This window comes from Gossypium raimondii, chromosome 12, assembly GCF_025698545.1.
Source record: "Gossypium raimondii isolate GPD5lz chromosome 12, ASM2569854v1, whole genome shotgun sequence".
Taxonomy (NCBI): domain Eukaryota; kingdom Viridiplantae; phylum Streptophyta; class Magnoliopsida; order Malvales; family Malvaceae; genus Gossypium; species Gossypium raimondii.
In genome coordinates this window covers 41,082,578-41,110,062 of record NC_068576.1, presented here as the reverse complement: position 1 = coordinate 41,110,062, position 27,485 = coordinate 41,082,578, and the positions used below count along the sequence as shown (strand labels likewise).

At 34.2% G+C, this 27,485-nt stretch overlaps 2 protein-coding genes across 6 annotated transcripts; both read left to right on the top strand.

Annotated features, from left to right (window-relative positions):
• Positions 1–192: 192 nt before the first annotated feature.
• Positions 193–912, top strand: LOC105762181 (B-box domain protein 31). The gene has a single exon (XM_012580077.2). It carries the CDS (start codon positions 389–391, stop codon positions 779–781), a length of 393 nt encoding a protein of 130 aa, XP_012435531.1. The 5' UTR covers positions 193–388; the 3' UTR covers positions 782–912.
• Positions 913–14,939: 14,027 nt separating this feature from the next.
• LOC105764163 (peroxisome biogenesis protein 22) lies at positions 14,940–19,435 on the top strand. 5 transcript variants are annotated; one of them, XM_052625679.1, is made up of 9 exons: positions 14,941–15,341; positions 15,803–16,039; positions 16,146–16,193; positions 17,160–17,216; positions 17,297–17,398; positions 18,491–18,556; positions 18,787–18,888; positions 19,019–19,113; positions 19,257–19,435. In XM_052625679.1, the coding sequence occupies exons 1-9, from the start codon at positions 15,219–15,221 to the stop codon at positions 19,261–19,263; spliced, it is 837 nt and encodes a 278-aa protein (XP_052481639.1). In that variant the 5' UTR covers positions 14,941–15,218; the 3' UTR covers positions 19,264–19,435. The 5 variants fall into 5 exon arrangements, with proteins under 5 accessions (XP_052481640.1, XP_052481639.1, XP_012438128.1 ...); XM_012582674.2 differs by having other exon boundaries at positions 16,143–16,193; XM_052625680.1 differs by lacking the exon at positions 16,146–16,193 and having other exon boundaries at positions 14,940–15,341.
• The last annotated feature ends 8,050 nt before the right edge of the window (positions 19,436–27,485 follow it).

Below are 27,485 nucleotides of genomic sequence, written 5' to 3'. Positions count from 1 at the left end.
AAGTCTAGCTTTTTCCCTTTTCTTTTTTAAAATGATTGCAGTCTTGTAAATATACTGCTGATTACCCCCTTTCGGTACAATTGATTGATTGAATCCTATCTTAAGATTCCATAATCATTTTGTTTTTTCAAGCACGTCTGGAATAATAACATTGCCAAAAAGCATTCTCTCAGCCACAAGTTTTAAAAGTTTTTGCTTGCTTTGATGCCCAAGAACTTTCGAGGGAAAGGGCCAAAGATAAAAACACAACTTTGTCATGTGATTTGGCCATTCATATCATTGTTCCAATAGCCATATACATTACACTGCATGTGTATCACCTATATATTGGCTATGTTTTCTCCAAAACTTCTTAGCCATTCCATTCTGAGTTCTGGTCGTCCTAAAAATGTGCAAAGGTTTACAACAAGGAAGAAACGCATCAAGTTCTTGTCTGAAAGAGGGTGGTTTCTCACTCTCAAGTAATGCAACCAGGGGTTCAGGGTTGGTGAAGTGTGAGCTCTGCAAATCCAGGGCTTCCTTATATTGCCAAGCTGATGATGCGTATCTGTGTAGGAAATGCGACAAATGGGTTCATGGAGCTAATTTTTTAGCTCTCAGGCACATCAGGTGCTTCCTTTGCAATACATGTCAGAATCTAACGCAGAGATGCCTCATCGGAGCTTCACATGAGGTGCTGCTGCCAACAATGGTTAGTTGGTCGGCAGAGAGAAGACAGCGTAACTCCGACACGGAAACAGAGTCTTCAACAACCATTAAAACACCATTTCTTTTTCTTTGATTGTCATTTCATTCCCTCGCTCTTATGCTTAGTCTGAGACAAGAACAGCTTAAATTTGCATGAAATCCTCAGGATTATGTAAACCAGATTGGCTTCGTCGTTAATGCATATTTGTTCTTTGTTCTGTAGAATCTCATATTTAGTTTGGAATTTAAATTACTGGAATAGCCTTAATGGACTTTGTTAGGGTTGCTTACTATTTGATCTAGCTTTAGATTCTGGGAAATCGCAGAACTGATTGATCATCAATATTTGAAACAGTTTCACTCTTTTCCAACTGTCTGAAACCCGAATTTTACCATTGTGATGTTCATCCTTTAGAAAGTAATTCAAGTACATTTTCCCACAAGCATGGTGTTTGTATGATCTGTTTTTTTTTATGATGCTAAAAGAGTTTTGAAAGAATTATACTTGAATATTACTCACATCATAAAATAAAAATATACTTTACATTTTATTGTAATTAATTATAACTTAAGTTTATATATTTCATATATTATAATATTAATGAATTCAAATATCACTTAAATGCATATTTTTTCTTTACAACATCAATAGACTTCAATGGTAAACTAACCCATAATATAATAGCCCAGGGACATAACTAAAAATGGCACAAAGCATAAAAATAACACTAATACCATAATACTGGACTATCTTAAAATCTATATAATATAATCCTTTTAATGTAACAAAACAAAATTTAAATACAATAATAAAAAATACAAAATTACAAATAATTGATCCAAAATTTACCAGAACCATTGTCACTTGTAAAAAAGAAACGATCTTTTTCAAGTACACGTTTATTTGGATGATGTACCAAAATGGATATGTTTGCCTCAGATGCGTCATGGGATAGCTAACCCTAGCTGATGTGTTATTGTCCTCCAGAAGCAGGTGTGGTCCAAATCATGGAGCCTGATGAGAAGCTAGCTACTATCTCAAAAACTAAGCACTCGTCGCTATCCATGGGGTTTTCCTACCTTCCAAGTAACAATATTAACGATAAATTTTGCTTTACATCAGACAGGGATTATACGGAGTGAACGGCGCATAAGCATGCAGGTTAATTACTGCTCCACGTGCTTTGTGATTTCATCAAGTGATGTCCTATGCTCCCATTGATGATCTATAGTATGGGTTTGGATGGGTAGTGCGTTACATGCGATTAATATAAAAACAGTGGTGGCGGTGAGACTAGATACTGTGGCGTGAGACAAAAAGTAAGTTAAACGTACCGCAACGCACCTAATCGCCTATCCAAAACCACCCTAAAGTATCAGAAAAATTCAAATTACGATTCAAGCTTCGATTGTGCTCCACTTTACCCCATTGGTATGGATACTGAATATGGTTATGTTATCTTTTTTTATATATATAAACATTAGAATTTTTTCTAGAAAGGTTGTTAATAGTTAATTGAACTATGTTGAGATCAAGGGCAAATCTAAAAATTCTTTTAGGGAGTGTAGGAATTGAATTACAAACTTTGGAGAGATTAAAATATAATTTTATCATATATTAATTTATGATTACATTATCTCTTAAGGGACTCAATAAAACTCTTTTACATTTTGGGGGACAACGTACAATTTGACCATATATTAATCTATATAATTTAAAATTTTCCTAAGATCTTGCATAGTTCATTACCTTAGTTCAAATTTAGTTTTCATCTTCTATCAAAATCAATAAAAGTGATAGATCAGACTTTCTTTTCTTCTATAGGAATTATTTACCAAAGTTCTTGTGTGAATATTCCACAACAAAACGGTGTAGTTGATTGCAAACATAGACACATGTTAGTAGCATGAGCTCTTAAGTTTCAATCTAATGTGCCTACTAAATTTCGGGGGTGAACGTATGCCTATTAAATTTTCGTCATATTAATTATTTAGACTAATTAATAAAATCATGTTAAATTAAATTGTGTATATAAAAGGAGGCACCACTCCAGGTGACACATGTTCATTTTTTCTGCCACTATAAGATAACGGTCAAATATCGACTTCAATCCCTCTATTATGCCTATATATAAAAGGAAGGTGGCACATGTTCTTTTTTGCCAACTATAAGATAAGGGTCAAGTTGCAGCTTTAATCCTTTTATTATGCTCACATTTTGCATTTAATCTTTATATTTTAATTTGAGATAATTTACTATCTACTTTTACAATCACATTAGTTATCTACTTTTATATTTTAGTTTTAGTTTCTCTATTATACCTAAATTTCATATTTAATCTCTATATTTTAATTTTAATATAATTTAGTTCTTATATTTTTATAATATTATTAGTTAGACCATAACTTTTTTATTAAGATATTACGTGGTTATATATAAATTGAATACCCTAAAAATTTTAAAGGCTAACATACTTTTTGGTCTTCCTTTTTCTTTTTGGCATTATAAGATAATGCTCAAATTTCAGTTTTGGTTCCTATACTTTGCTTGAAACTTGGATTGAATCCATATACTTTAATTTTTGACATAATTTAGTCCTCTACTTTTATAATGTAATTAATTAGTCTAAATAGTTAATGTTATTATTATTAACTATTTCAATTACAATGTCAACTGTCATTTTTCTTAAGAACATTATTTCAACAAAAACTTATTTTATTATAACAAATTCAAATGAGTGTTTCTAAGAAAAAAAGTCCATATCAACATTTTCAAAGTTATTCTTTTGTTGCATTACTGTCGAATTAACTTTTTTTAATTTAAAATGTTAAACCGATAAATTTTTTAGAAGAATTTCAATAATGGAAATAACTGAACATAAATATTTAAATTTAAAATTATAGGATATAAATTTCTGAAAATAAAAAAAAATTAAATTTTAAATGTACAAAATATATAAAAATTCAACGCATATTTTAACATTAAATATCAATAAAAAATAATTAACCTATTGTATTAAATCGAAACAAAAAAAAAAAATTTAAACGAAGAATAGGGACCATACCTACCAGTAATAATAATAAGGCTGCTGGGCGTCCAAAAATTAGCTTTTAATTTTGCCTTCAAATTCTCACACCGCTTGGCTGTAATCTCAGCACCGTTTTGCTTCTTTGTTGCCTTGAGCTGCAGTAGTAATTGCCGCCGCCTTGCTGAAGTTATTTGTTGCTATTTGCTACTCCAAAAAGTTGTCGTTTGCTCCAATTTCCACCATCAATTTCTTGCTACCGTTTCAGTCTCCAACCGGCACTGTCTTCAGCATCCAATTGCCTTTTTATTGTTGCTACCTGTTGGTGCAAAGAGACAACAGCAGACTGTTTTCAATCTTGCTTGTATAGCAAGCCTCGAGCCTTGCTGAAGAAACAAACTCAGAAGCAAGAACAGAAACACATGCGAATGGAAAACAAAAGAAATTGAGAGAGAGTATTTTGAATGAAAAGAGCTGATATTTTCATTAACCGATCAAGAAGGCATAATGCCATTACATATAATAGATAACAACAACAAAATGAACAAGTCTTTACCTAATGACATACCTAACACCACTAAATTTACATTGGAAATTGTTAATCAGCTTGCTTAAGTTTCTTTGCTGATTTTTCAGTCAATCAATCAACGAAAACATCATAAGGTTTACCAACTTAGTTCAACATGAACTAGATTACAAAATAATAATTAAAAATACAATCAAAACATAACAAGTAGTTAGGCAACTTCAAGCTCCAGTTTCTGCACTTCATAGCTCGACTGCTTGCTGCCACTTCTCCTTGCATGGCCACCTTTGCATGTCTTGCATGGGAACTAAATTCAACACTCCTCCTTAGTTTCCATGCTAGTGACACCTAATTGCCTTCTTAATTTAACAAATTTAGACACATTGAGTGCCTTTGTAAAGATATCAGCAATTTGCTCTTCTGAATTGCAATGAACCAGCTCGATTTCATGAGCTTGCTCCATTTCCCTTATGACATGTAGCTTGATGTTGAAGTGCTTTGTTCTACCATGAAAGATAGGATTCTTTGCAATTGCAACAGCAGATTTGTTGTCACAGTAAATCTCTGTTGCCTTTCCTTGATTTTGGTTTAAATCAGCTAGGATTTTTCTAAGCCATATGGCTTGATTTACAGCAGATGCAACAGCAACATATTCAGCTTCTGCTGTTGACTGTGCTACCAGACTTTGCTTTTTAGAACTCCAGCAAAACATGCCTGAGCCAAGACTAAAGGCATATCCAGATGTGCTCCTCATGTCATCACAAGATCCAGCCCAGTCACTATCAACATAGCCTATCAGCTTCATGTTTTCAGCCCTTTTGAACAATACACCATGATCAATGGTGCCTTTGATGTATCTAAGCACTCTTTTAGCTGCTTGAAAGTGCTGATCATTGCACACACGGTCTATCATACGGTTTGACACATGACCGTGTACCTCACATAGGCATGTGGCACGACTGTGTACTTTGTTTGATTTTGGTGACTTTAGGTACACATGACCACAGTCTGTTACACGGCTTGGTGACACAGTCGTGTGACCCTTTTATACACGGCATCAATCTGTTGCACGATTTAGGAACATGACTATGTGATATTGCACCATACAGCCTCAACCTATCACACGGTCTGGCCACACAGCCATGTAACCCTTATTTTTCTATTTTTACCCTGCTTTTATGTTATGTTTTTAATTAGTCCCTACTTGTCTCTAAATTGATCTTAGAGCTTCGTAAGCTCAATTTAAGCCACGTTTTTGTATATAGAGCATGAATATTAAATGATTATTTATAATTATTTTAAAATTATATTTTGAATTGAAATTGTATGTTCTTGTCCTGTTAATTGTTGTAGTATCCCATATTGCTAATCCGACGATAGAGATGGGTGAGTGGTGTTTCAACGGGAGCTTGATTTAGCTAGCCCGTGTATCAAATTGTTCAAATTTTTAAGTTTTGATAAGTTTCTATTGTTGAGAATTGGATGAATTGGGTGGGAAATTGATAGAAATTAAGCTTAGATTATGACAATGACTAAGACTAAATTATAAAGCTTAATTGTTAGTTTCAGACATTATGGATCAAATTGAAAAAAATGCAAAACTATTATGAAATTTTGGTAGAAATAGAAAGTATAAGGTCCCTAATGAGTAAATGTGAAATTGGATTTTAATTCGAAGCTTTAGATCGAAAGTTATGCTTGTCCCAGGTTTAGGGGCTAAATCGAATAAATTAAAAAATATATTTGACTTGGTAATTGAATGTGAAATGAATGGAGTTTGATATTGTTTATTTATTGAATTATTGTTTGTAGCAAAAGATGTCGTCAAGCCGTCGAGAGGGAAGGGAAAAGCGAGAGCTAATGGCAAGTAACACGAGATCTCATTTGTATTTCTATGATTCGGGATCAATTTAATTATTGCATATTTGTGATATTTTGCATAATTTGGCATTAAGGTGAGTTAAGAATTATTATTTTAATTGAATTGATATGATTGGGATTGATTATCGAGATAGAGGACTAAATTGAATAGAATAGAAAATAGCGTAAATGTGATATTGGCACTGAATTGAGTTGAAACATGTTATGATATATGATGAATTGCAAATGATGAAATATGAATTGAACTACATAATGAAAATAGATAATTGATTACCCTATTAACTGTTTGGGCAAAGTCAAATATAGTTGGCATGTCATAGGATAGATTAACTACGGGTTACTTTGAATATATGTTAATGAGCATTGGACGCATTTTCCTTCGAACGTTCTAATGAGTGTTGGGCACAAATTTTACTTCAGTTATACCCATGAGCGCTGGGAGCAATCTATTTACTTCGGACATTCTGATGAGGCATTAAGTACCAAATTGTTGTGTTGGTTGGGATTCGTATATTCATTTGAGTCCGAGACATGTTAATAGGGGATATAAATTGTGATTTGGTTAAATGATACTCGAAATGGTTCAATGTTATGAAACTGTACTATAGGTATATATATACAATATATAATTATCGATAGCATGTGAAAAATCATGCGAACAGACTAAACAAGCCTGATGGCCAATTTGGAAAGTTAGCGAATGAATTAGTCCAACTTGAAAATGAAAAATATATATGATTGAATGTATTATACTGAAATGAAATATAAACACTAATGACATTGGTATGATATGTTCATATAGTTTCTTAGTTGAGACAATGTATAATTGATCCATTTGACAGAGTTGGTACACTTTATGGCATATATATGTTGATATTGTAACAACCCGGTTTAGACCCTTGTCAGACAGTGGTTTCGGGACCACAAATCGAAGTCAAAAATATTTTAATATTATTTTTGGTGTCTACAGCATGTTAATTTATATGTGTGAAAATTTTGTGTGAAAATTTTATCGTTTGTGTGCTAGATTTTATAAAAAGGACTTAATCGCGTGGCTTTCTAATTGTTAAAGTGCTTAATTGCTTTGATTAATTAATTATGGAGTCCTTAAAATGAAATTTAGCCATTGAATACATGAATGGATGGTAATGGCATGCATTATATGATTTTATTATTAAATCATTAAGGTTATATTGGTAAATAGATAATAAAATGTAATTAAAATAAAACAAAATAGGAAATGGCCATGCATGTTCATCTTTTGGCCGAATATTGAAGAGAAAAAGAACCATTTGAAAGCTTTAAAGATTCGGCACTTTGAAGCTTAAATTGAGGTATGGATTTTGTTTGGTTTTCGATAACTTTTACGTTTTTGATATCGTTGCTTTGTATATTACGTAGCCTATGCTTTAATTTTCAGAATTGATGATGAATTTGAGATTTGCCATTGTTGATAATGTGATGAATTTGTTGTTTGATGATAAAAAATAAATGTTTGATGTTTGATTATCATGTTTAATTAAGTGATTTTTTATAAAAATTCAAATTAAGGATTTATTTGTGAAATTTGAAAATTTAGGGGCTTAAATGTGAAATAAATGAAATATATGGGCTGCTGGGGACCATAGGAAGATTCGGCTAAGGCATGGTTTTGATGAATTTTGTGTATTTGGTGTGTTTTTGTATTAAGGACTAAAATGTCAAAAATGTGAAATTTGGGGAAATCGAAGAAAAGAGGAAATCAGATTTGGATCGGGGAAATCGAAGGTTGTCAAATAGTCGTTCCGATCCGTTCGTGTCCATACGAGGTAAGTTTGTAAGTAAATAAATGTCGTTAAATTTGAATGTATATGTGTTATAAATGCCGAATTGAATTTTAATGAATATATATGTAAATGTCGAATTGTTTTTAGGTATGGAAGAATTATTTACGAGCTTAATTCAATTGAATTACGACATCCGAAAGCCCGTACGAACCATAGGATTTTGATATGTGATATCGTGTAAGACCACGTCTGGGATGTTGGCATCGATTTGAGATTTACGTGTAAGACCATGTCTGAGACATTGGCATCGTATATGATTTCGTGTAAGACCTTGTATGAGATAGTGGCATCGTTATTTGATTACATGTAAGACCAGGTCTGGGACGTTGGCATTGTACGAGCTTTTTGAGCTATTCGAGTATCCTTTTTTATTCCGAATGGTTCAACAGGAAATGATACGACAAAACCAAATGTGAGTTTGAATTAAAAGATTTAGGTATGTTTGAGTTATATGAAGTGTGGAAGTATAGGTAAGTATTGTGGTATAACATGAAAATGTGAACTAATTGCTTAAATATGATTATATATATGTGTGTTCAAGATTGGGAGTATTCGACCTACTTGTATGAATTATAAATGTTCTTTGATAAACTATTTGCTTATGACTTACTAAGCTATTTAAGCTTACTGTGTGATTATTCGTTCGTTGTTTTATAAATTTTGGAAGCTAGTTACGAGCTCGAGGATCGTCAAGGAAATCCGTCACACTATCAAACAATATTTTGGTATTTTTAAAACTTGAATTATGAACTTAAGGCATGTATAGGCTAGCATTTGTTTTAATTGGTCTTGAAATTTGTATATGTGTTTAGCCATGCGAAAATGGCTTGATTATGAACATATGAGCTAATATTATGGCTTGTGTGTATGTGGTATGACTTATACTTATTTTGGAGGTATGTTTCATGGTTTACATGCTTGAAGGGTTTGGTTTTATGATTCGGCAATGAGTAATAAAAAGCATGATGAACAATCGGCCAACAAATTAACTCATATGGAAATGTGTTTTATGGTATAACTTGTGTAGTAGATGGATGTGTATTTGAATCGCGGTGCATGTATCTATAAGCTATGTGATGACTTTGCTATAATGTGATGACTTTGCTATAAAACGATAAATTGGTATTTGGTGTGGCTTATTATTAACTTATTTTGGATGTACAATTTGTTTAATGAATAGGCTTGAAGGTGGTAAATGATGTATATGCATTTTCGGTCTTATAGGTAGCATATTTTGAAAGTATGATATGTGGTTATTTTGTGTGTTATATGATGACATAATTCGGCATGAATAAATTGGTAAGAAGACAGAAAGATGAGTATATCATTGATGGTGTAATGGTTATTTGGGTGCAATTTGAAATGGTAATTAACTACATGTTTTAAAATGGTTTGGTTTGATCATTAAAGGCTAAATTTAATGACCGAATATAGGGATAATTGATTTGTTGTGTTTATGTGTTGGGGCATGATAATTAGCATGCGAATTGGTGTACTTAAAATTGTTGCTTATGTTCAAAAATTGTTTAACGTGACTATGGTATAATGCACATAGGTTGGTAATGTTTACAAATGTATTTGGTTGTATAATGAAGCTTGCTTATGGTTTTTTTTTTTTTGTATGCCTAATAAGGTGTGTGAAAAGCTTAACCTAAGTAAATGTGAGCATATGCATAACATACAAATTGCTTTTTTTTTTATAAATTAGTTAATGAATTGGGTTAGCCATGATTTGGTATTTGAATTTAGAAATGGCTTTGTTTTAGAGTGTTATGCATGTATATATGTCTTATAAAATGATATGTTTGATGATTAGTTAAAGATATGGATTGTTATGACTTAGTATGCATATGTGCATAGTTTATAAAATAGCATGGCTAGAAGTTTGCTAATGAAATAAATATATGCAATGGATGATTTGAAATAAGCTTAGTAAATATGACGTAATGATATAAGCTTGAATATATTATAAATATTTGAATGGTAAGAATATGATAGTAAATAGGTTCGAATAATGGGTTTGTAAAGTATGCAATATTTTATTGATGTATGATAGCTTGGTACAAATTTTAAAAAGGTTAAGAGTATTGATTGATTGAATTTCAGTGCCATGATCTTTGGTCATAAGGTTCGGTTATTGGAGTTATATAGTATATGTATTATGATATGATGTATATTAATTGGGTCGAGTAGGTGATTAAATAAATAATATTGATATGTTTAAATTTTAAAGCATAAATTGCTTATGTATTAAAAGTAGTAAAGCATGATTGGTTTTTAGTTGGTTAAGTGATCTATATGTGCGAATGTGAATTATATGATTTAGCTACTAGTTATTATTCGAGTTTAAAAATTTTCAGATTGAGTTAATATAATTTGTGCATAATTTAAAATGAAAGACTGTTCTGAGTTGTGTTTTGGTCGGTAATGCCTCGGGACTCTAATCCGGCGGCGGTTACAGGCTAGGGGTGTTACAAATATATGATCGAAGATTAGTATGAATTGTATATGAATTTATTGATATTAGAATTTGAGATTGAATATATGTAATTGATTGAATTCGTATTATATTGACTTGAATCATGGAAATACCACTGAGCTTTATTGTTTAGCGTACGATTTGTTTCCTTGTGCACATGTTTAGGTTCATCTCGAGGCCCTGAGAAGTGATTCCAGCATGCAGGAGGCAATCCCGAACTCAGCAATGCTTGTATAGTCTCTTTTTGTTCGTTATATGGCATATACCTAGGTTGATTCAGTTTTTGCATATATGATTATGTCATATTAGAACTTAGACTAGTGAATTAGAAATTATCAAATGGTTGGATTGTGTGGATGGTTTTGGCAATTAAATGCTTTATATGAGAATATGAACTATTTATGATCATACTCAAATGTATATGTCCATTTGGTAATGTTTTGAAGTTGCATAAGTGTCAAACACAGTATGTATAAATATGAATAATAAATGAATATGTGAATGATGAAAAATGCTGGAAATGTATATTGGAAATGGCATTTTGGTTCAAATTGAAATTGGTGTTGATGGAAATGAATTACTAGCAAGTTTGTGCCATTTTGGTCGTTTTCAAAATAAAGAGTCACATCACAACAACATACTCTCAACGTCGCGACGAGGCCTAGTTAGTGAGTTATGTCGCGACGATGAACCTTTGAAGTTGCAGTGTCAACCTGAGATTTTGGAATCTTTACAAATTGGTCCTAATTTGACCTCAAAAGAGCTTTCGTAAGCTCATATAAGACTCGTAAATGTTTACATATTGTATTATACGTGTGTATTACTCATATTTTGGATGTTTAATGGTTCTAGGTTGAATATAATTTGATCCTAGTTGCTCTGACAATGAATGTGACACCTTGTAGCTCGGACCTGGCAATCGAGTTAGGTCTCGAGGTGTTACATGATCGAATGGTAAAAGAGTCCTCAGGAAAAATTTAAAAAATCAATTAAGCCTTCATAAAAAAATGATACAAGCATTGATAAGGTCAAATTTGAACAATTTTTTGAATGAAATCCTGACATATTTGAGTTTTGGACAACATTTATAATAATTAGACAAATATCTTTTTTAGTTGTAATATCCTATATTTGTTTTAGATAGATAAGTTTTTTTTATTTATGCTTTTAAATATAAACTAGATTCTTTTAGCTTTTATCCTTTTATTTATTTTAGATAAATAAACATAACAAGTTTTATTTTTATTTATCTTAGATAAATAGGTTGTTTTTAAATTTAAATAAGTTTACCTTTTCTTATTTCAAAATCTATGTCCTAACCTATAAATAAGAGGCTTCGCAACCTACTTTAGAGGTGCTCATGGGCCGGGCCGGGCCCAGAAAAAAATTTCGGCCCGAGTCCTAAGCCCGGGCCCGGCCCGGCTCGAAATATGGGCCTAGAATTTTGCCTAGGCCCGGCCCGAGAAAAACTCATAAGCTCGGGCCCGGCCCGTTTTTAAATAAATACCAAAAATTTATTTTAAAAATTAAAACAAAATTAAAAAAGTATTTTAAAAATATTTTAAAATTAAAAAGTATTTTAAAAAATTTTAAAATTTAAAAATTTAAAAAAGTATTTTAAAAGTATTTTAAAATTAAAAAATAAAAATAATAAAATATTTATTATATTCGGTAAATGGCAGCCTGTGTCTTGCCAAAAAGTTGTGCCCGAGGTCTGCCCGCTTTTTAATCAGCCTCGTTTTTTGCCCAAGCCCATATTTCGGGCCTATATTTTTACCCAAACCCTCCCATATTTCGGGCGGGCCGTCGGGCCAGGCCGGGCCACCCGGCCCATGAGCACCTCTAACCTACTTCAAATCAATCAATAAAGTAATTATTTTTCTTAAGGCTAAATATAAAATTGGTATCTGAACTTATCCACTTCTCTCAGATTAGTCGTTATGTTTTTTTTTGTCCTAGATTGATACCCGAACATTTTTCTATCAACTATATTGGTACCTGAGCCTATCGTTGTTACTTTTTTTGCTGACATGGCAGCATTGGCCACTCGCGCGACACCACGTGTCGTCCTGTTTGTACCTTTTTTCCTCTTTTCCATTTTCCCTCATTTCCCCCCTTTTTTTTCCTATCTTCTTCATCTCCCATTTTTTAGCTTCATGGCTGCCACACCGTTTTTTTTTCACTTTCCTCTTATCCAAACATCCACCACTTTATTCCTAGCAACAACCACAATGGCTTCTCAACCAGTTCCAAACCCGGGTAAAGCAAACTAAGATCTAAATGCAAATACACCATTATACACAAAAAGTCCATTAAATCATTTTTTTTAAAGAAAAATTCCCCCCAGATCCAAACAGTCATTCACAAAAAATTGCAGTGAAATCCTATTTATGCAATTCAACTATTTGCAAAAAATGAAACATGGAAAACCCAATCTGGTTCGATCGTCAGTACTTTTTCAACGAGATAAAGAGTTCAAAACCCAGCGAAGGGTCTGAATTCGACAAAACTCAAATGGAAACCACCAGAGATTCCAAACCCCGAAAGAGTGATCGAAACAATAGTAAGGTTATGAAATTCACAGCTAACGTCGATCCAATTACACAGACTTTGATTCGACGTCGAAATAACCTAATCACATATCATCCATTTGGATCATCAAGCTGAGAATCCTTGACCTGAATTAATATTTGTGAATCTCTATTGAAAGAGACCACGAACGTGAAAACACAAAAACCCTAAAACAACAAGTACAAATGGAGCATTCTAAAACAGCTCCGGCAGATTTCAAGAGAATGGTAAAGGTCGTTGCTAGTGTGAATCTGATGTTGGTTTTGAATGAGATTGATTACCATTTCTTGAAATGCTCAAAGATTGCTCAAGAGGTTTCTAAGATGCTAGAGGCTATCTGGTTGCATTATCATTCCAATTTTGCTGATAATCAAGGCAATTTGCTTGCTTTTCTAAGTCACCTAATATGTTTTGATTGTGATTACGAGCTCACTTTGTTTTGGAATAACCCAACTCTTCTTCCATTTCAAAACCATTAATTTCGAAAAGAGTCCGGACGGTGGTCGTTGTTGGTCGGAGAGCTCACCGAAGGAGGTCGGATGGTGGCTTAACAGTGGTGTAGAAGCAAGGCGGCTATGGTAGGAAAAAGAAGAAAAGGGAAATGAAAAAAAAAGACAAAGAAAAAAGAGGGTCAAAGAGGACACCACATGGCGGCACATGATTGGCTAATGTTGCCACGTCAGCAAAAAAATAACGACGTTAGACTCGGATACCAATACAGTGGACGGAAAAAGAGTTCGGGTACCAATCTAGGACAAAAGAAACTATAAGTACCAATTTGGAAGAAATGGGCAAGTTCGGGTACCAATTTTGTATTTAACCATTTTTCTTACTATGAAAAGTGTTGTGATATTGAGTAAGGATAGATTCTTTACTTGTTTTTATAGAGTTTGAATTCTTCTTTCAAGCTACTTTGCTAAGTTAAAGAAGTCTTCAAATTTTAAGTCTCTTTATAGTCTTATCGACATTTCTAGTTGATTTTTCAATTAAAGGGTTTCAGAGAAAAATCTGCTAGTTAATTGACATTTTTGAACTCAAGTAATTCAATGGCTCCATAGAGCTCTTTTGTTTTTTTTTAATCTCTATCTCTTTTTTTATCTTGAATTTTGCATTATTAGGTATCAGTTTCCAAGGGTTTTTATGGTGTTGAGTCAATTTTTAAAACCACTCTAAAAAATCATTCGTTGAAATTCAAACATCAAAAGTGCAAACACACCAAGAAAAGAGTTCCCATATTTATATAAAGACTAATTCACAACTGAATCTAATCAAGGGGATTCAGCCACTTAGTGCTTAAGACTCTCAGAAGCTAAATGCACCAGTTGACAAAATGTTAAATGAAGTTTGAAGAATAAATTGCAAAAAATGATGATGGATCTCTTAGCCATGAAAAGAAGATATAGGAGCCTAAGGAGAGGGGGAAAGACCATTAACTTCTTTCCTGCCTACCCTTCTCATCGGCCCTCCATCATATCTTAAACAAGATGAAACTATTGTCTTCGGTGCCAACTTATTCGTGTATCAATCTTACAATTTTATAAAAGGATGGCCACGACATGTTCCCATTGTTTGTTTTCTCTTTTCTTTAACTTAATTTTAATTTTGATACTCTATTTCTTTTTGAAATTATAGAAATAATTATCAAATTCAATTTTGGTCCGCTCAAAATTAAGATTTAATCTCTATACTTTAATTTTTTATAATTTAAAACCTTAATTTTTATAATGTTATTAGTTAATTTAAATATTTTTATTCTAATTAAAATACTGATATGAAATATTAAGAGTTGTTAACACTTATAAAATTGTATATTAAATTTAAATAAATCATTTTATTACTCTTTTTTTTTAAAAATTCTAAAAGGTGACAATAACAAAAATATAATGAGATTATTATTGAGGCAACATAAGAAATTATATAAACGACAAGTAGAATATTATCCTCCGATAAGGAAAACTCAAATTTCGTTTCCATTAAAACAGTCGAAATCTATTTTCTAACCGAAAAAAAAATAACCAAAAAGGAGAGGGGAAATCGAAACTCGTATTTACCATCAATCGTTGACGCACAAGAAGAAGGGCTTTACGGAGAGAAATTGTAATTTTGAGGAGTGATTTAATTAAAATGGTGAGCACCTGAGAATCTGAAAGCTTCCTCTATTACGCCACAACAAGGACGCTTTACTTCATTAACCGCCACATCCTCTTATCAATTGAGCGGTTATGGCTGAGCCGCCGTCGCATTTATCCTCATTCAAGGACGAGCTCATTCAGCTGATCAAGCGGCTCGGAACCTATCTCGCCCTCAAAATGTCCAATCTCTTCTCGATCTCTCTCCAAAAACTGGTTCTTTTCTTTCTCTCTTAAATCCGCCTCTCGTTTTTTTTTTTTTTTACGCGGATCTGATGCACCTTCTTGTTGTTAGACTGCGAATTTTATGTTCTTAATATTTAGTTATAGAATTTAGGCCTTTATTGGTGATTTTAGCGGAATATCGATTTGGTAATTGATGTTAATTTCGTCTCATATGTTACTTCTTTTTTACCCAATTGACTTTTGAACTCGAGTGTGGCAAATAAACCTCAAACAAACCCTTAGTACTAGCAATTTTATGCATGTATGCTGGATGGTTGGGTTTTTTTTTTTTTTTTTAAAAGGAGGGGGTGGGGGGCACTTACATTGCCCTCAGGCATGTAGAACTACTCTTACTTCATCCTTCATTTTCTTTTCAGCCCAGATAAGTTAGCGTGTAACTGAAATGTTTTGGATAATAACGTATGTTTCTTACAACATCCCTACTGCATCAGGATCCTCGATCTGTTGGGGCTATTGCAGGGCTTGCTGTTGCAATTATCTTTACCTATAGGTTCACAAGATCACCTGCACCACCAACAAGAAGGCAACCGAAACGTCAAGCTCCAACAACTAGTAGCACTGCTATCAGTACTCAGTCAAATATAACTTTGATGCCTTCTGGAGTTTATTCATCTTCAGAGGATTTAAGAGCACAAAACACCTTTGATGAGTTTTTCCAGCCAGTAAAGGTATCGCGTCTTACTAAAACAGATTGATATGTTTATTATTGTCAATTAGATTGGTCTTGATTTTTTCTTTTTGGCAATTTGCATCTCTCTTTTCCTTATTTAGCAGCCAACATTGGGGCAAATAGTTAGGCAGAAACTGAATGAAGGTAGAAAGGTAACTTACATACTCCTTAATGCTGTAAGGATTGTTTAGTACTTATTTTATTTGTGTCTGTTGGTTTCTGGAAGTAGGATTCTTAGTCACAATTATCACACTCCTTTGGTAAGGGTTAATAATCAATGCTCGCAATTCACGAAAAGCAGCAAAATTTTTTACTTGTCGAAATGAGATTCTTTAGGAGATGGGATTCTAGGCCATCTTTTTTAATGGGATTCTAGGCGCCATTAAAGGTGATGTTTGCTTGAAAATTTTTGGTTTATATGCTTGTAGCTAAGTACACTGGCCTGGCTTGCTGAACAGCTTTTATGAGCCTTCTCATATAACCATCTTATCTAAAGGGTTTTCTCTTCTGAGTATTGGGATTTATGGGAACCTTGTTACTGTCAATTTTTTAAACGGTCCTATCTCCTTATTTAGTTTGTTCACTGGATGCTTTATCAGAATAAATTTCTAAAATAAATGTCAAAATGTAATATCTAGTTCCAATCAGCAGTATTAACTGAATTGCTATCACAGCTTCTTGCTGTTGTAAACTTAACTTTTAGAAATCTGCCTGCACCTTGAATGTGCACCCAGCTCCTATATTATGTGGTTAGTACTTTAGTTATTTCTGAGATGAGAATTATTACTGTTGTTGGTTATAAAAGCTGTCATACTACTACTAGCAGCTGAATTGGATGAATTGATTCTTTTAATATTAATTAAGTTTATAATTTAGAATGCATTAGCTATTGGAAATAGCTAATTTTCTCATATAACTGCTAGTAACTTTAGCTAAACTTTCCCATAAGCAAAGTGACATCCAAGTTCAGCTAAGCAGGTTTTTGTGCATAATTATGACTGGCTTGTTAAGATCAGGGACATGCCGGTATTTGATGCTTACGCAGTTTATAAACCATTGGGCAGAACCAATTTTTATTCTTCCTCCAACTGTAATGTTTTGATGACTTATTGGTGTAGGTAACATGTCGTTTACTTGGAGTGATCCTTGAGGAAAGCAGTCCAGAGGAGCTGCAGGTGGGTAATCTTTTTGGTGAGCTTTGTTTTTGTAACTAGTATCTGCAAATAATTAATTTGATCTCTTTCATTCTGGATAGACAAAAGCAACTGTAAGGCCCTCTATGTTTGATGTGCTATTGGAGATTACCAAATTTTGTGATCTTTATCTCATGGAGAGGGTTATTGACGATGAAAGCGAAGTGAGTTCAAACCTTGTTCTATGGTATTGTTTATGCTTATTTTTCCAATGCTATCAATTTTCCTTAAATATCTTTCTTACATATTAGGTGCTTCAAGGTTTTTATAGGTATATTCTTCTAATTAAAAGCAAAACACCTAACTTTTTTGCACTGAATGCATAATATTGATTGAACAAGTAGCTAGAGGAGACGGAACATAAGAAGATAGGGAATAACTCAGAAATGGACAAGAACATTTAGGGTGTGCTTGGGCACGTGGGAAAATGAAAGGATTGGAGGGAGTGGAAAAGTGGAAAGAAAATGAATTTTAAGTGTGCTTGGTAGGAAAGGAAACAAGGAGATGCCTATTGTACATGCTAATGCATAAAAACAAATAATTCCAAATTGGAATGATAAGAGGAAAGAAAATGGGAGGTGCATGCATGTTAGTTCAAAATTATGCAATTTTAAAAGGTTTTATTTTCCGTCCTCTTACTTTTCAACTCTACCAAGTAGCGAATGGGAAGACAACTAGTTTTTCTTTCAACTTTTCCATCCTTCCTACCAAGCACACCAATGGAAAGAACAATTATATTTTTCATCTTTCTATTTTTCTACTCTTTCAATTTTCTTTTCATTCTACCAAGTAAAGCCTTAAGGAGACAGAAAGGAAATTGGAGGAGACAAGAGAACGGGGGAGAAAACCAGATAGAATAGAGGGAGAAATTCTCAATGACCACAATACCTCAAATAATTATTTTTTTAAGCCTAAATAAAGCTAAAATAACGTAGGTATTTATAGCTAAACCCAAAACCTTAACAAAATGAAAAGTACCATACATAACCTAAAAACCTAATACTCGGAAAAGAGGTAAAAATGCTATCTAATATAAAATAACCTTACTATATATTGACATTACAATCACTTATGTAAAATATAAAATTTAATCCTAGATAATATACCATAACTAGATATTTGCAGTATTCCTCTTTATTGCATGCAATAGTTGTGTGGTACTTCTTTGTCATGGTTGTGCTTGTATTAGGCTACTAGCATATTTTTACATCATGTGTTTTTCCTAGTGACTAACTTCATGAAGTGTTTGTGTGCAGAAAAATGTTCTTCTGGCCTTGGAAAATGCAGGGATTTTCACCTCCGGTGGCTTGGTGAAGGACAAGGTAAGCATTGGCCCGATTGTGATTGCATATAACTTGTGTTTAGATATCTCAAGCCTAATTGATCCTCCAGTCAGGGAGGATATGTCAGGACCATGATTTCTGGTGCCTGCTATGAAGTATTAGGATATAAATTGGTTGATTATCTTTCCTTTCCTAATTTCATAATGTTGATGTTCTATCATGTTTTGGTTCATATATTTAGTATTTACTTTGCCTGAATGAATCTGCAGGTTCTCTTTTGTAGTACAGAGAATGGGAGGACATCTTTTGTTCGGCAGCTAGAACCTGATTGGCATATCGACACAAATCCTGAAATAGTTTCCCAGTTAGCTGTATTATTCGATTAATTCCCATAATCTTCAAGATAATTCTTTCGCAGCAGCACTTAAAATGTTTCAATATCAGTAATATTCTCTTGACAATGCCTATGATTTTGGGAATTTATATTTTTATTCTTTGCAGAGGTTCATCAAATATCAGCTCCACGTATCCCCTGTCAAAACTGAATGGACTACGGGTAAAGTGCTCAGTTCTCCATCCTTGGAAAAATTCTTTGGGTAAGTTTGACACTTGAACTGATATGAAAACATGCAGATATGTTTTGAAGTTGTTGTTTGCTCCCTTTTGGCCCTTGTATGCTTCCTTTTTGGTTAAAGCCTGATATTTTTCTTTCTTTTGGCACCCCTTGTGCTGATGTCAGTTTTTAGGATAACTATAAGGGAGAAGATTTATTTGTTTCAAAATTTGTGAAACAGGGAGGGGTTCACGTTTGAACTTTTTTTCTTTTTCTTTCTTTCTTTCTTTTTTTTTTTACTGGAGGAACTACATCCAATATTTGTAATTTACTTTCAAGGATATGCAATCATACAAAAGTTCTTATATTGTTGCCTCTACTGAGTTGGCTGCTTTACTCGCTGTGTTATTGCTTTGTTATGGGAATATTGCGTGTATTCCAGTGTTGAAAAAGCTTGACTGATCGATTGCATTGGTTTAACTGGAAATCTGATCTATTTGGTCCATCACCGTCCCTAGAGAGCACTTGTGTGGTTCAACCAGTTAAACAATTAATTTTTTGGTAAAGGGTTAAATCCAATTTTTCGGGCCTAGATTTTTCTTTTCAACTTACTTCCTGAACTTATTAGCTTGGACAAAAAAAAAAAAAGAAAAAGTTCAAGTTCTAATTTGAGAACAATTGTCAAGTTCAGAGACTAACTTGAATAAAAAAAGGTTTAGGTCCCGATGTGGGATAATTATCAAATTCAAGGGTTAATTTGAATAAAAAAAAATTCAAGTTGAAATGTAGGAAATACTCCGAATAGTGCATTGACCTTTCCGTAATTGTAAATATTGAAATTTGATCTCTAATCGTATCAGTAAATCAAATGCACATTTTGTTAAACCATTGTTGTATTAATATTTATTTAATATCAAAATCACATAATTAATTGTTTAATATTTTAACCAAAAACTTTATATGACAAGCCCAATCTGTAACTAAAAATAAAGATAATGATTGAATCTCTAACCTGATCTTTTATTTATTAATGTAAAAAACATGCTTCTCCATAGAGACAAAAAAAAGTTGAAAAATATTGAACAAGTAAGGTCAATTTGACATTATAAATTTTTGGATTTTACCATGACTTATTCCGGGGACTTCTACCTCAAGATTTTTAGGGTAAGCTCATCATAAAGTATTGCCAATTTGTTATATCCCTAATGGGACACATGATAGTATGAGACTGTTAGTTCTAACATTTTTGGATCCAATACATGACCTAATAACCTACTATTTATTCTCCTTATTTCCTCTTTTCTTATCTCCTCTCTGTCTATCATAGGTGAACCAGCCTCGCTGTTGCCACCATCATCTCCTTGTTGAACATTAGTATCAACACTACTTGTATTATTTCATTACAATATTTATTATATGTGTTATAAATGTGAGACACAATTTTTGTCCGGCCCATTAACAAATAACCAATTACAAATAAAATAAAATACCCCTGTCCAATTACTAAATCAACCCAAACCTAGACCCAAAATCTAAACCCACTAAAACTAAACCCTAATGGCCCAAATGGCCCAAAGTACAAATCAGAAAACAAAACCCTAGCCTACTGCCTTCAGCCACACCACCTGCCCTTTTGACTTCCACGCCGCCGCCATCATTTCCTCTCTGTTGCCGTCGCCTCTAGCAACCACCAAGTCTGCCACCTAATCCATCAGCATCAAATCACTCTGCAAACAAAGGGAAAACACGCAAAGTAGCAAAATAATAGAGAAAATAGAAATAGTTCGGCTATAAAAGCCAAACACCATGTCTGTATTTTTTTTTTACAATGGATGAACAACACCAGTGAATAATAAGGAGATAAAAACAAAAGAAAAAGGTTGATTTCAATTTATTTTCTTCTCTGTTCTTGCGTTTTTTTATTTACTTTCTTCTATTTTATTTATTTTTTTTGTTTATTTTCTACAACTCTTTTAACGAAACAAAAATAAGAAAAGGGAATTACCTGTGCAGCGCCGGAAAGGAGAAGACGAGCGGTTTCCCCTCGTTCTTCAGGCTTCGGACTTTTTTTTAGGTTTGGCCCTAGATTTGTGTCTAAAACACGCTTGGCTTCGAAAAGAGGATCAAAAGATCCGATTTTGGAGTCGCCGGCCACCGCATGCGGCGGTGCTAGGGCGGAGGCATGCCGGAGGCCTAGATCGGCCGATGATCGGCGCCAGGGCCTGAGAGAATACAAGAGAGAGAGTTCTCTCTCAGTTTTTTTTAAAAAAAAAATGATGAATCTGATTTTTTGTTTTTTTTTTAGTTTTTTCTAATATTTATACTAAAAGTAAAATCGCACTGTTTGAGATCCCTTGACCTGCAAGAGGACCCGGCCCAAGGGGAAGGATCCGCGCGTTCTGCCTTAGGGGGATATTTGCGCCATAGGTCCTCCCTCCTTTGTGGCGTATTCAGTACAATTTTTTTTATTTTTGCAATTTTGGCATCGAATTTTATTTCTGTTTCAGTTTGGTCCCTAGACAATGCGTTTTGACTTCGTTGGAACGGCGTCGTTTAATCGACAGGGGTTATTTTCCTATTCGGTCCTCCCTCTTTCGGCTCGCGTCACAATTTAATCCTTTTTTCGTTTTTTATTTCGATTTCACCCAATACTTTCGTTTATTTTGATTTAGTCCATATTTTAGCAACTTTATTATTATTATTATCATTACTACTACTATATAATTGCTTTATTATATATACCCTTATGTATATATTTAATATTTACGTGCACATATACTTTTTTATTATATATTTTATAAAAGATATACATGTATGTATTTACATTTGCATTTTAAACTTTTATACATAAGTACTTACATATATCCTCATTTATTTGCGTAAATATATATTTATATATCCTTTATACTACTAAAATATATATTTTGTATATATATTCTTTATATTTTATGATTCCTATATATGTACCTATATATATATACTTTTATATTTTATGATAGTTATATACGTATATATGTATATGCTTACTTATATATATATATATATATATATATATATATATATATATATATTATGATAATTTTAAAATACGTACATACATACATTTTCATATTTCCATAATTTTATGTATATACACACATGTATATCTTTTATATTTTTATAGTTTTATATATTTTCTTTGTTTGTTTTCATTATTTATTTATTTCATTTCCATTATTATTTTGAATGAATGTTTAACTTTATTCGTTTATATACTTGGTTATTTTAGTATGTTATAGATTTGACTTTTTATTTATTTTATATTGTTGCTATTGCTCGTATCATTTTTGGTATTTATCATAGTTTTGCCATGCATAACAACGTAATTTGCTTTCACATTTTACTACGACTTCTTGTTTTTATTTCACTCGATATAACTAAATTTGTTTTAAAAAATGACACTTTGTGTTTAGATTCGAGAAGATCGTACCCTAACTCACTGGGTTTCGATTTTCACAATAAATCTAAATACACGAATCTTTTCAAACTTAAGTTTTTAAATGATCTCGGGAATTAAGAAAAGATTGTGTCCTAACTTACTGGGCATGATCCATTTCCTAAACCCGAGATAATAAAATATCTCTTAAATAAATAAATTTTGGCATTCATTCGCGTATCCGAAATTCGAGGCATTGTGTCCTAACTTACTGGATATGATTCTCTTTCTCGAATAACGTGAAACATGCCCCTTTTCTTGAAAAGTTCTAACGCTTTAATACAAGGATCGTATTTTTAAATTTCTTTAAAGTTTTCAGTTTTTCGACACTAAGACCTTAAGTAATCAACTAGGTACCAATTTTGGGCGTATCGAGGGTGCTAATCCTTCCTCGTGCGTAACCGACTCCCGAACCCGTTTTTTTTTTAATTTCGTGGACCAAACTTGTTGTTTTAATAAAATCAAGCCGTTTATTAAAAACAACCACTTTTCGAGGTGATCCAATCACACCTCATAAAAAAGGATTGGTTGCAACTCCTGTTTCATTTTTCAAAACCCAAGTCGACCCCGTTTTTTCATCCAAAAAATGGTGCTAGTACATCCTGATGTAAAGAAAAGGGTCGATGTCTTCGCTTTAGGTATCTACGGACTTGTGGTCTTCCCCAAAGTATTAGGACACGTAGACGAGGCCGTTTCTGATTTATTTGATCGGCTTAGTAAAAGGGTTACTCCCGTTTCGGCAATACTGGCTGAAACTTTCAGATCTCTGAACGCATGCCGGAGAGCGGGAGAGGGAAGGTTCATTGGATGTGCACAGCTCTTATTAGCATGGTTTCATAGCCACTTCTGGAAAGTAGAAAAGATCTCTTATCGGGTTTTCTCTGATAGCTACTCTCCTCTAGAAGAATTGGTAGCCACACCAAGACGGGATGACGTTTCAGAGGAAAAATGGATGGCGATACTCCAGAACCTTCAAGATGATGATGTTGAATGGAGGGCCCCTTGGTTGGTTCTTGATGAGATTTTATACCGATGCGGAAATTTTGACTGGGTTCCTTTACTAGGGATATGGGGAGCTGTCGGATATGCTCCTCTACTCGTATCAAGACAATATAGATCACCACAATGCATACCAGCAACGCAGGGATTGGCTCACTGTGAATTTTCCTATAGGGAGGACAATTACAAGAAAAAAGTTCGAGAGATGTCTAATGCATGGAACCAAACTCAACGAATGAAGATCTTAACTGTAGGTCCGGCAATGACCCCCGAGTATAGTCAATGGCGTGATCAAAGAGCCAATGACAATATCCCGGCGTCAAATCCAGAAACTGCTCGATCTTTAGAGGAACATTTACAAGTATTGCCCTCTGAGATAGAAATTATCAAATTAGAATTTGAAAAGAGGAGTTTGGAGTTAGGGAAGAAAATAGAGCAACTAGAAAAAGAAAAATGCAATTAGGACTGGATGTGGACATTCAAAAATTAGAGGTTGACAAGTTGAGAAAAGGAAAGAACAAGGCAGAAGAAGATTTAGACAGCTTGAAGACAGATTACAAGAAGTTGCGTAGGTCAATGAGAACTGCCGGCTTGGGTAAAACGTCAGAACAATGGCGACAGGAGATCCAGAGAGAAAGGACTAAAGTTGATCAATGGGAAAAGAAATTTCAGGATACTCAAGCTCGAGAAGCAGCTTTGAAAGAGTCTACTAGTTTGCCAAAATGAGAAAGCGGGGTTGAAAGTCCGAGTAGCTGATCTAGAAAAGTCGCTTCACCAGCACCGTAGTCGTAATTCTGTGATCGAGTTAAGGGCAAGTTTTGGTAAAATCGAAGAATTGAAGGAACGGGTAGGAGAGCTCGAACATGCGCTACAAAACAGTAAACTCCGAATAGAGCTTCTGGAGAGAGGTAATGAACAGTGGCAAGAGCAATTCCATCGATCGCAAAACCAGATTAGAGAAAGAGATTATATTATGGGTGAGGCGGTAGCACAAGTACGTGAAGTAGCCGAGCACTTACAGACCCTAGCAGTCCAAGCAGATGTGTTAAGTTTGAAGTATGAGTCAGAATCAGACAGAGGCCGAGAATTAGCTTGGCTTCTTAGGAAGGTCAAAGCTTTGAGTATAAGGGCAAAGCCGTATATGTAATCTATTTTATGTAAAGAAATTTCTTTTCTAGTAAAGTTTTTCTAATGAAATTGAATTAGAGTCAATACCTCTTTTTGCATTCATCTCATGCATTGCATCACATTATATGCATTAACAACCATTAAAGGACCCTAATTGAATAAAATTATTTCAGTTAACCTGGAAAATCGACACTGTGACGGCACCCGTGCTAAGTCAAAAATTATGTATCAAAGGTTGGAGAAACTAGAACGGCTTCAAAAGGAAATGCAAGACCAGTTGCAGGTGCAAATGAAAGAACATATGGAAAAGATCCAGAAAGACATGGGAGCGGATAAAGGGAAAGATCCTGTGATTTGCAATGAAGAAGAAAACAATGATGAACCACTTTTTCCTCCAGGATTCACACCTCCGCATGCGCAAGTTCAGACTGAACCACATCCACGAAGACCTTCTGTTTCGATTAGGCCCCAGCATCTTCAAGGTGATGCTTCAATGCCGAAGAGCCTTCAGGTCGGATCTGGTTCTAGTCCTGGCGATAATCTGGTTAATTTTGTTGTCCCGAATTTCGATAAAGTAGCTGAGAAAGACAAGGTGAAGGAAGAGTTACCAAAGCAGTTTGAGGAGAAATAGAAATGGATTGAAGAGAAGTTTAGGGCGATAGAAAGTATCGACAGCTATCGTGGAATAGATGCGAAAAATCTGAGCTTAGTTCCGGATTTGGTGCTTCCTTACAAATTTAAGATGCCGGAATTCGAGAAATATAATGGGACCAGTTGCCCAGAAGCTCATATCACTATGTTCTGCAGGAGAATGACGGGGTATATTAATAATGATCAATTATTAATACACTGCTTTCAGGATAGTCTTACAGGTGCGGCGTTAAAATGGCACAATCAGCTAAGCCGAACCAAAATTTCTACTTGGAGAGATTTGGCACAAGCATTCATGAGACAATACAATCATGTTTCAGAAATGATGCCTAACAGGATAACTCTGCAGAATTTGGAGAAGAAATTGAACGAAAGCTTCAGACAGTATGCACAGAGGTGGAGAGAAGTGGCAATGCAGGTGTAACCACCTCTTTTGGAAAAAGAAATGACGACGCTTTTTATTAATACATTGAAAGCCCCATTCATCACTCACATGTTGGGAAGCGCTTCAAAGAGTTTCTCGGATATAATCATGAACGACGAAATGATCGAGCATGCTATTAAAAGTGGAAGAATAGACGGAGGGGAGAATAATAAAAGGACAAATTTCAGGAAAGAGAAAATGAAGTGAATAATGTGAATGCCTACAGTAAATCAATTACTGTGAGTCAACCAAGGAAAGCGGTCATTAATCAACAGAGCTCATCGAAACAAGAGTCGGGAATGAGGCAAAATACTGAGAAGCCCCAGTTCACTCCCATTCCAATGACATATAAGGAGCTGTACCAGAATTTATTTAATGCGCATGTTGTCGCTCCTCGTTACTTGAGTCCTCTACAACCCCCATATCCAAAATGGTATGACACAAACGCTCAGTGTGACTATCATGCCGGAATTTCAGGACACTTGATAAAAAATTGTACTGCTTTCAAGAAGGTAGTGGAAGGACTTATCAAATTGGGTGTTGTCAAATTTGGTGACTCACCCAACACAGAAAGTCCGTTGCCCAATCATGATGAAGGGGTGAACGCGATAATTGAGAATGGAGGAAGAAGAGTCAAAGCTAATTTAGCATAAATAAGGACCCCCCTTGAATGAGTTTGGAAACAAATGGTGAAAAGAGGTCGCATCAAGCAAGATTCAATAGAAAGGCCTGAAGGAGCAAGTAAGTTTTGTGAGTTCCACGCAGAAGAAGGCCACGACATCCAAAAATGTACCGAATTCAGAACCATGGTGCAAAACTTAATGGATAACAAATAGTTGAAGTTTTATGAAGAGATCAAGGGACTAGAAGAGGGAGAAGTTTATGCTGTAGAAGAAGGATATACGGGGAAAGCCCAAAAGGCTAATCACCCAATGGTAATTATTTCAAAACCAATGAGCAGAGAATCTGGAGTACAAATAGCGTCAAAGGTCATAATCCAAAAACCTGTATCCTTTCCTTACGAGGATAGCAAAAAGGTTCCTTGGAATTACGACTGCAATGTGACAATTCCAGGGAAAGAGAGCTTGGTAAACGCTTCAGGAGAAGATGAAGGATTCTATACACGAAGTGGAAAACGCTATGATCCGGCAAACGCAAGAGTAGAATCCGGAAAAGGAAAAGCCTTAGCAGTTGAGTTGGGAAAAGCAAAAATAGACAAAATTGAACCGCGTGTCAATCAGCAGGTAACAGAAAATGAGGCTAGAGAATTTCTAAAATTCTTGAAACATAGCGAGTACAGCGTGGTAGAACAATTACATAAACAACCTACTCGATTTCAATTGCTTGAATTGCTTATAAGTTCGTAGATACATCGTAATGCGTTGATTAAGGTGCTAAATGAAACTTATGTCGCTAGCGATATCTCAGTGAATAAGTTAGACCGATTGGTTAACAATATCAGCGCCGACAACTTCATTTTCTTTAATGATGATGAAATACCGTCGGGGGGAAGAGGAGCCACCAAAGCATTACATATCACTGCTCGTTGCGGGGAGTATGTGTTAGCAGGAGTGCTAATTGATAATGGATCAGCCTTAAATGTTTTACCCCTGACCACCTTAAAAAGGTTACCGATGGATAGCTCTCATATGAAATCATGTCAGAACATAGTGAGAGCATTTGATGGTACCGAAAGGAAGGTGATGGGAAGAATAGAAATACCCGTCTTGATTGACCC

Bases quoted from the DNA above. Each gene is read 5' to 3' on its own strand.
- LOC105762181 (XM_012580077.2), top strand. From the start codon at position 389: ATGTGCAAAGGTTTACAACAAGGAAGAAACGCATCAAGTTCTTGTCTG.
- LOC105764163 (XM_012582674.2), top strand. From the start codon at position 15,219: ATGGCTGAGCCGCCGTCGCATTTATCCTCATTCAAGGACGAGCTCATT. The intron at 15,342-15,802 runs GTTCTTTTCTTT...CTACTGCATCAG, and splicing joins CGATCTCTCTCCAAAAACTG to GATCCTCGATCTGTTGGGGC. The intron at 17,399-18,490 runs GTGAGTTCAAAC...GTTTGTGTGCAG, and splicing joins TTATTGACGATGAAAGCGAA to AAAAATGTTCTTCTGGCCTT.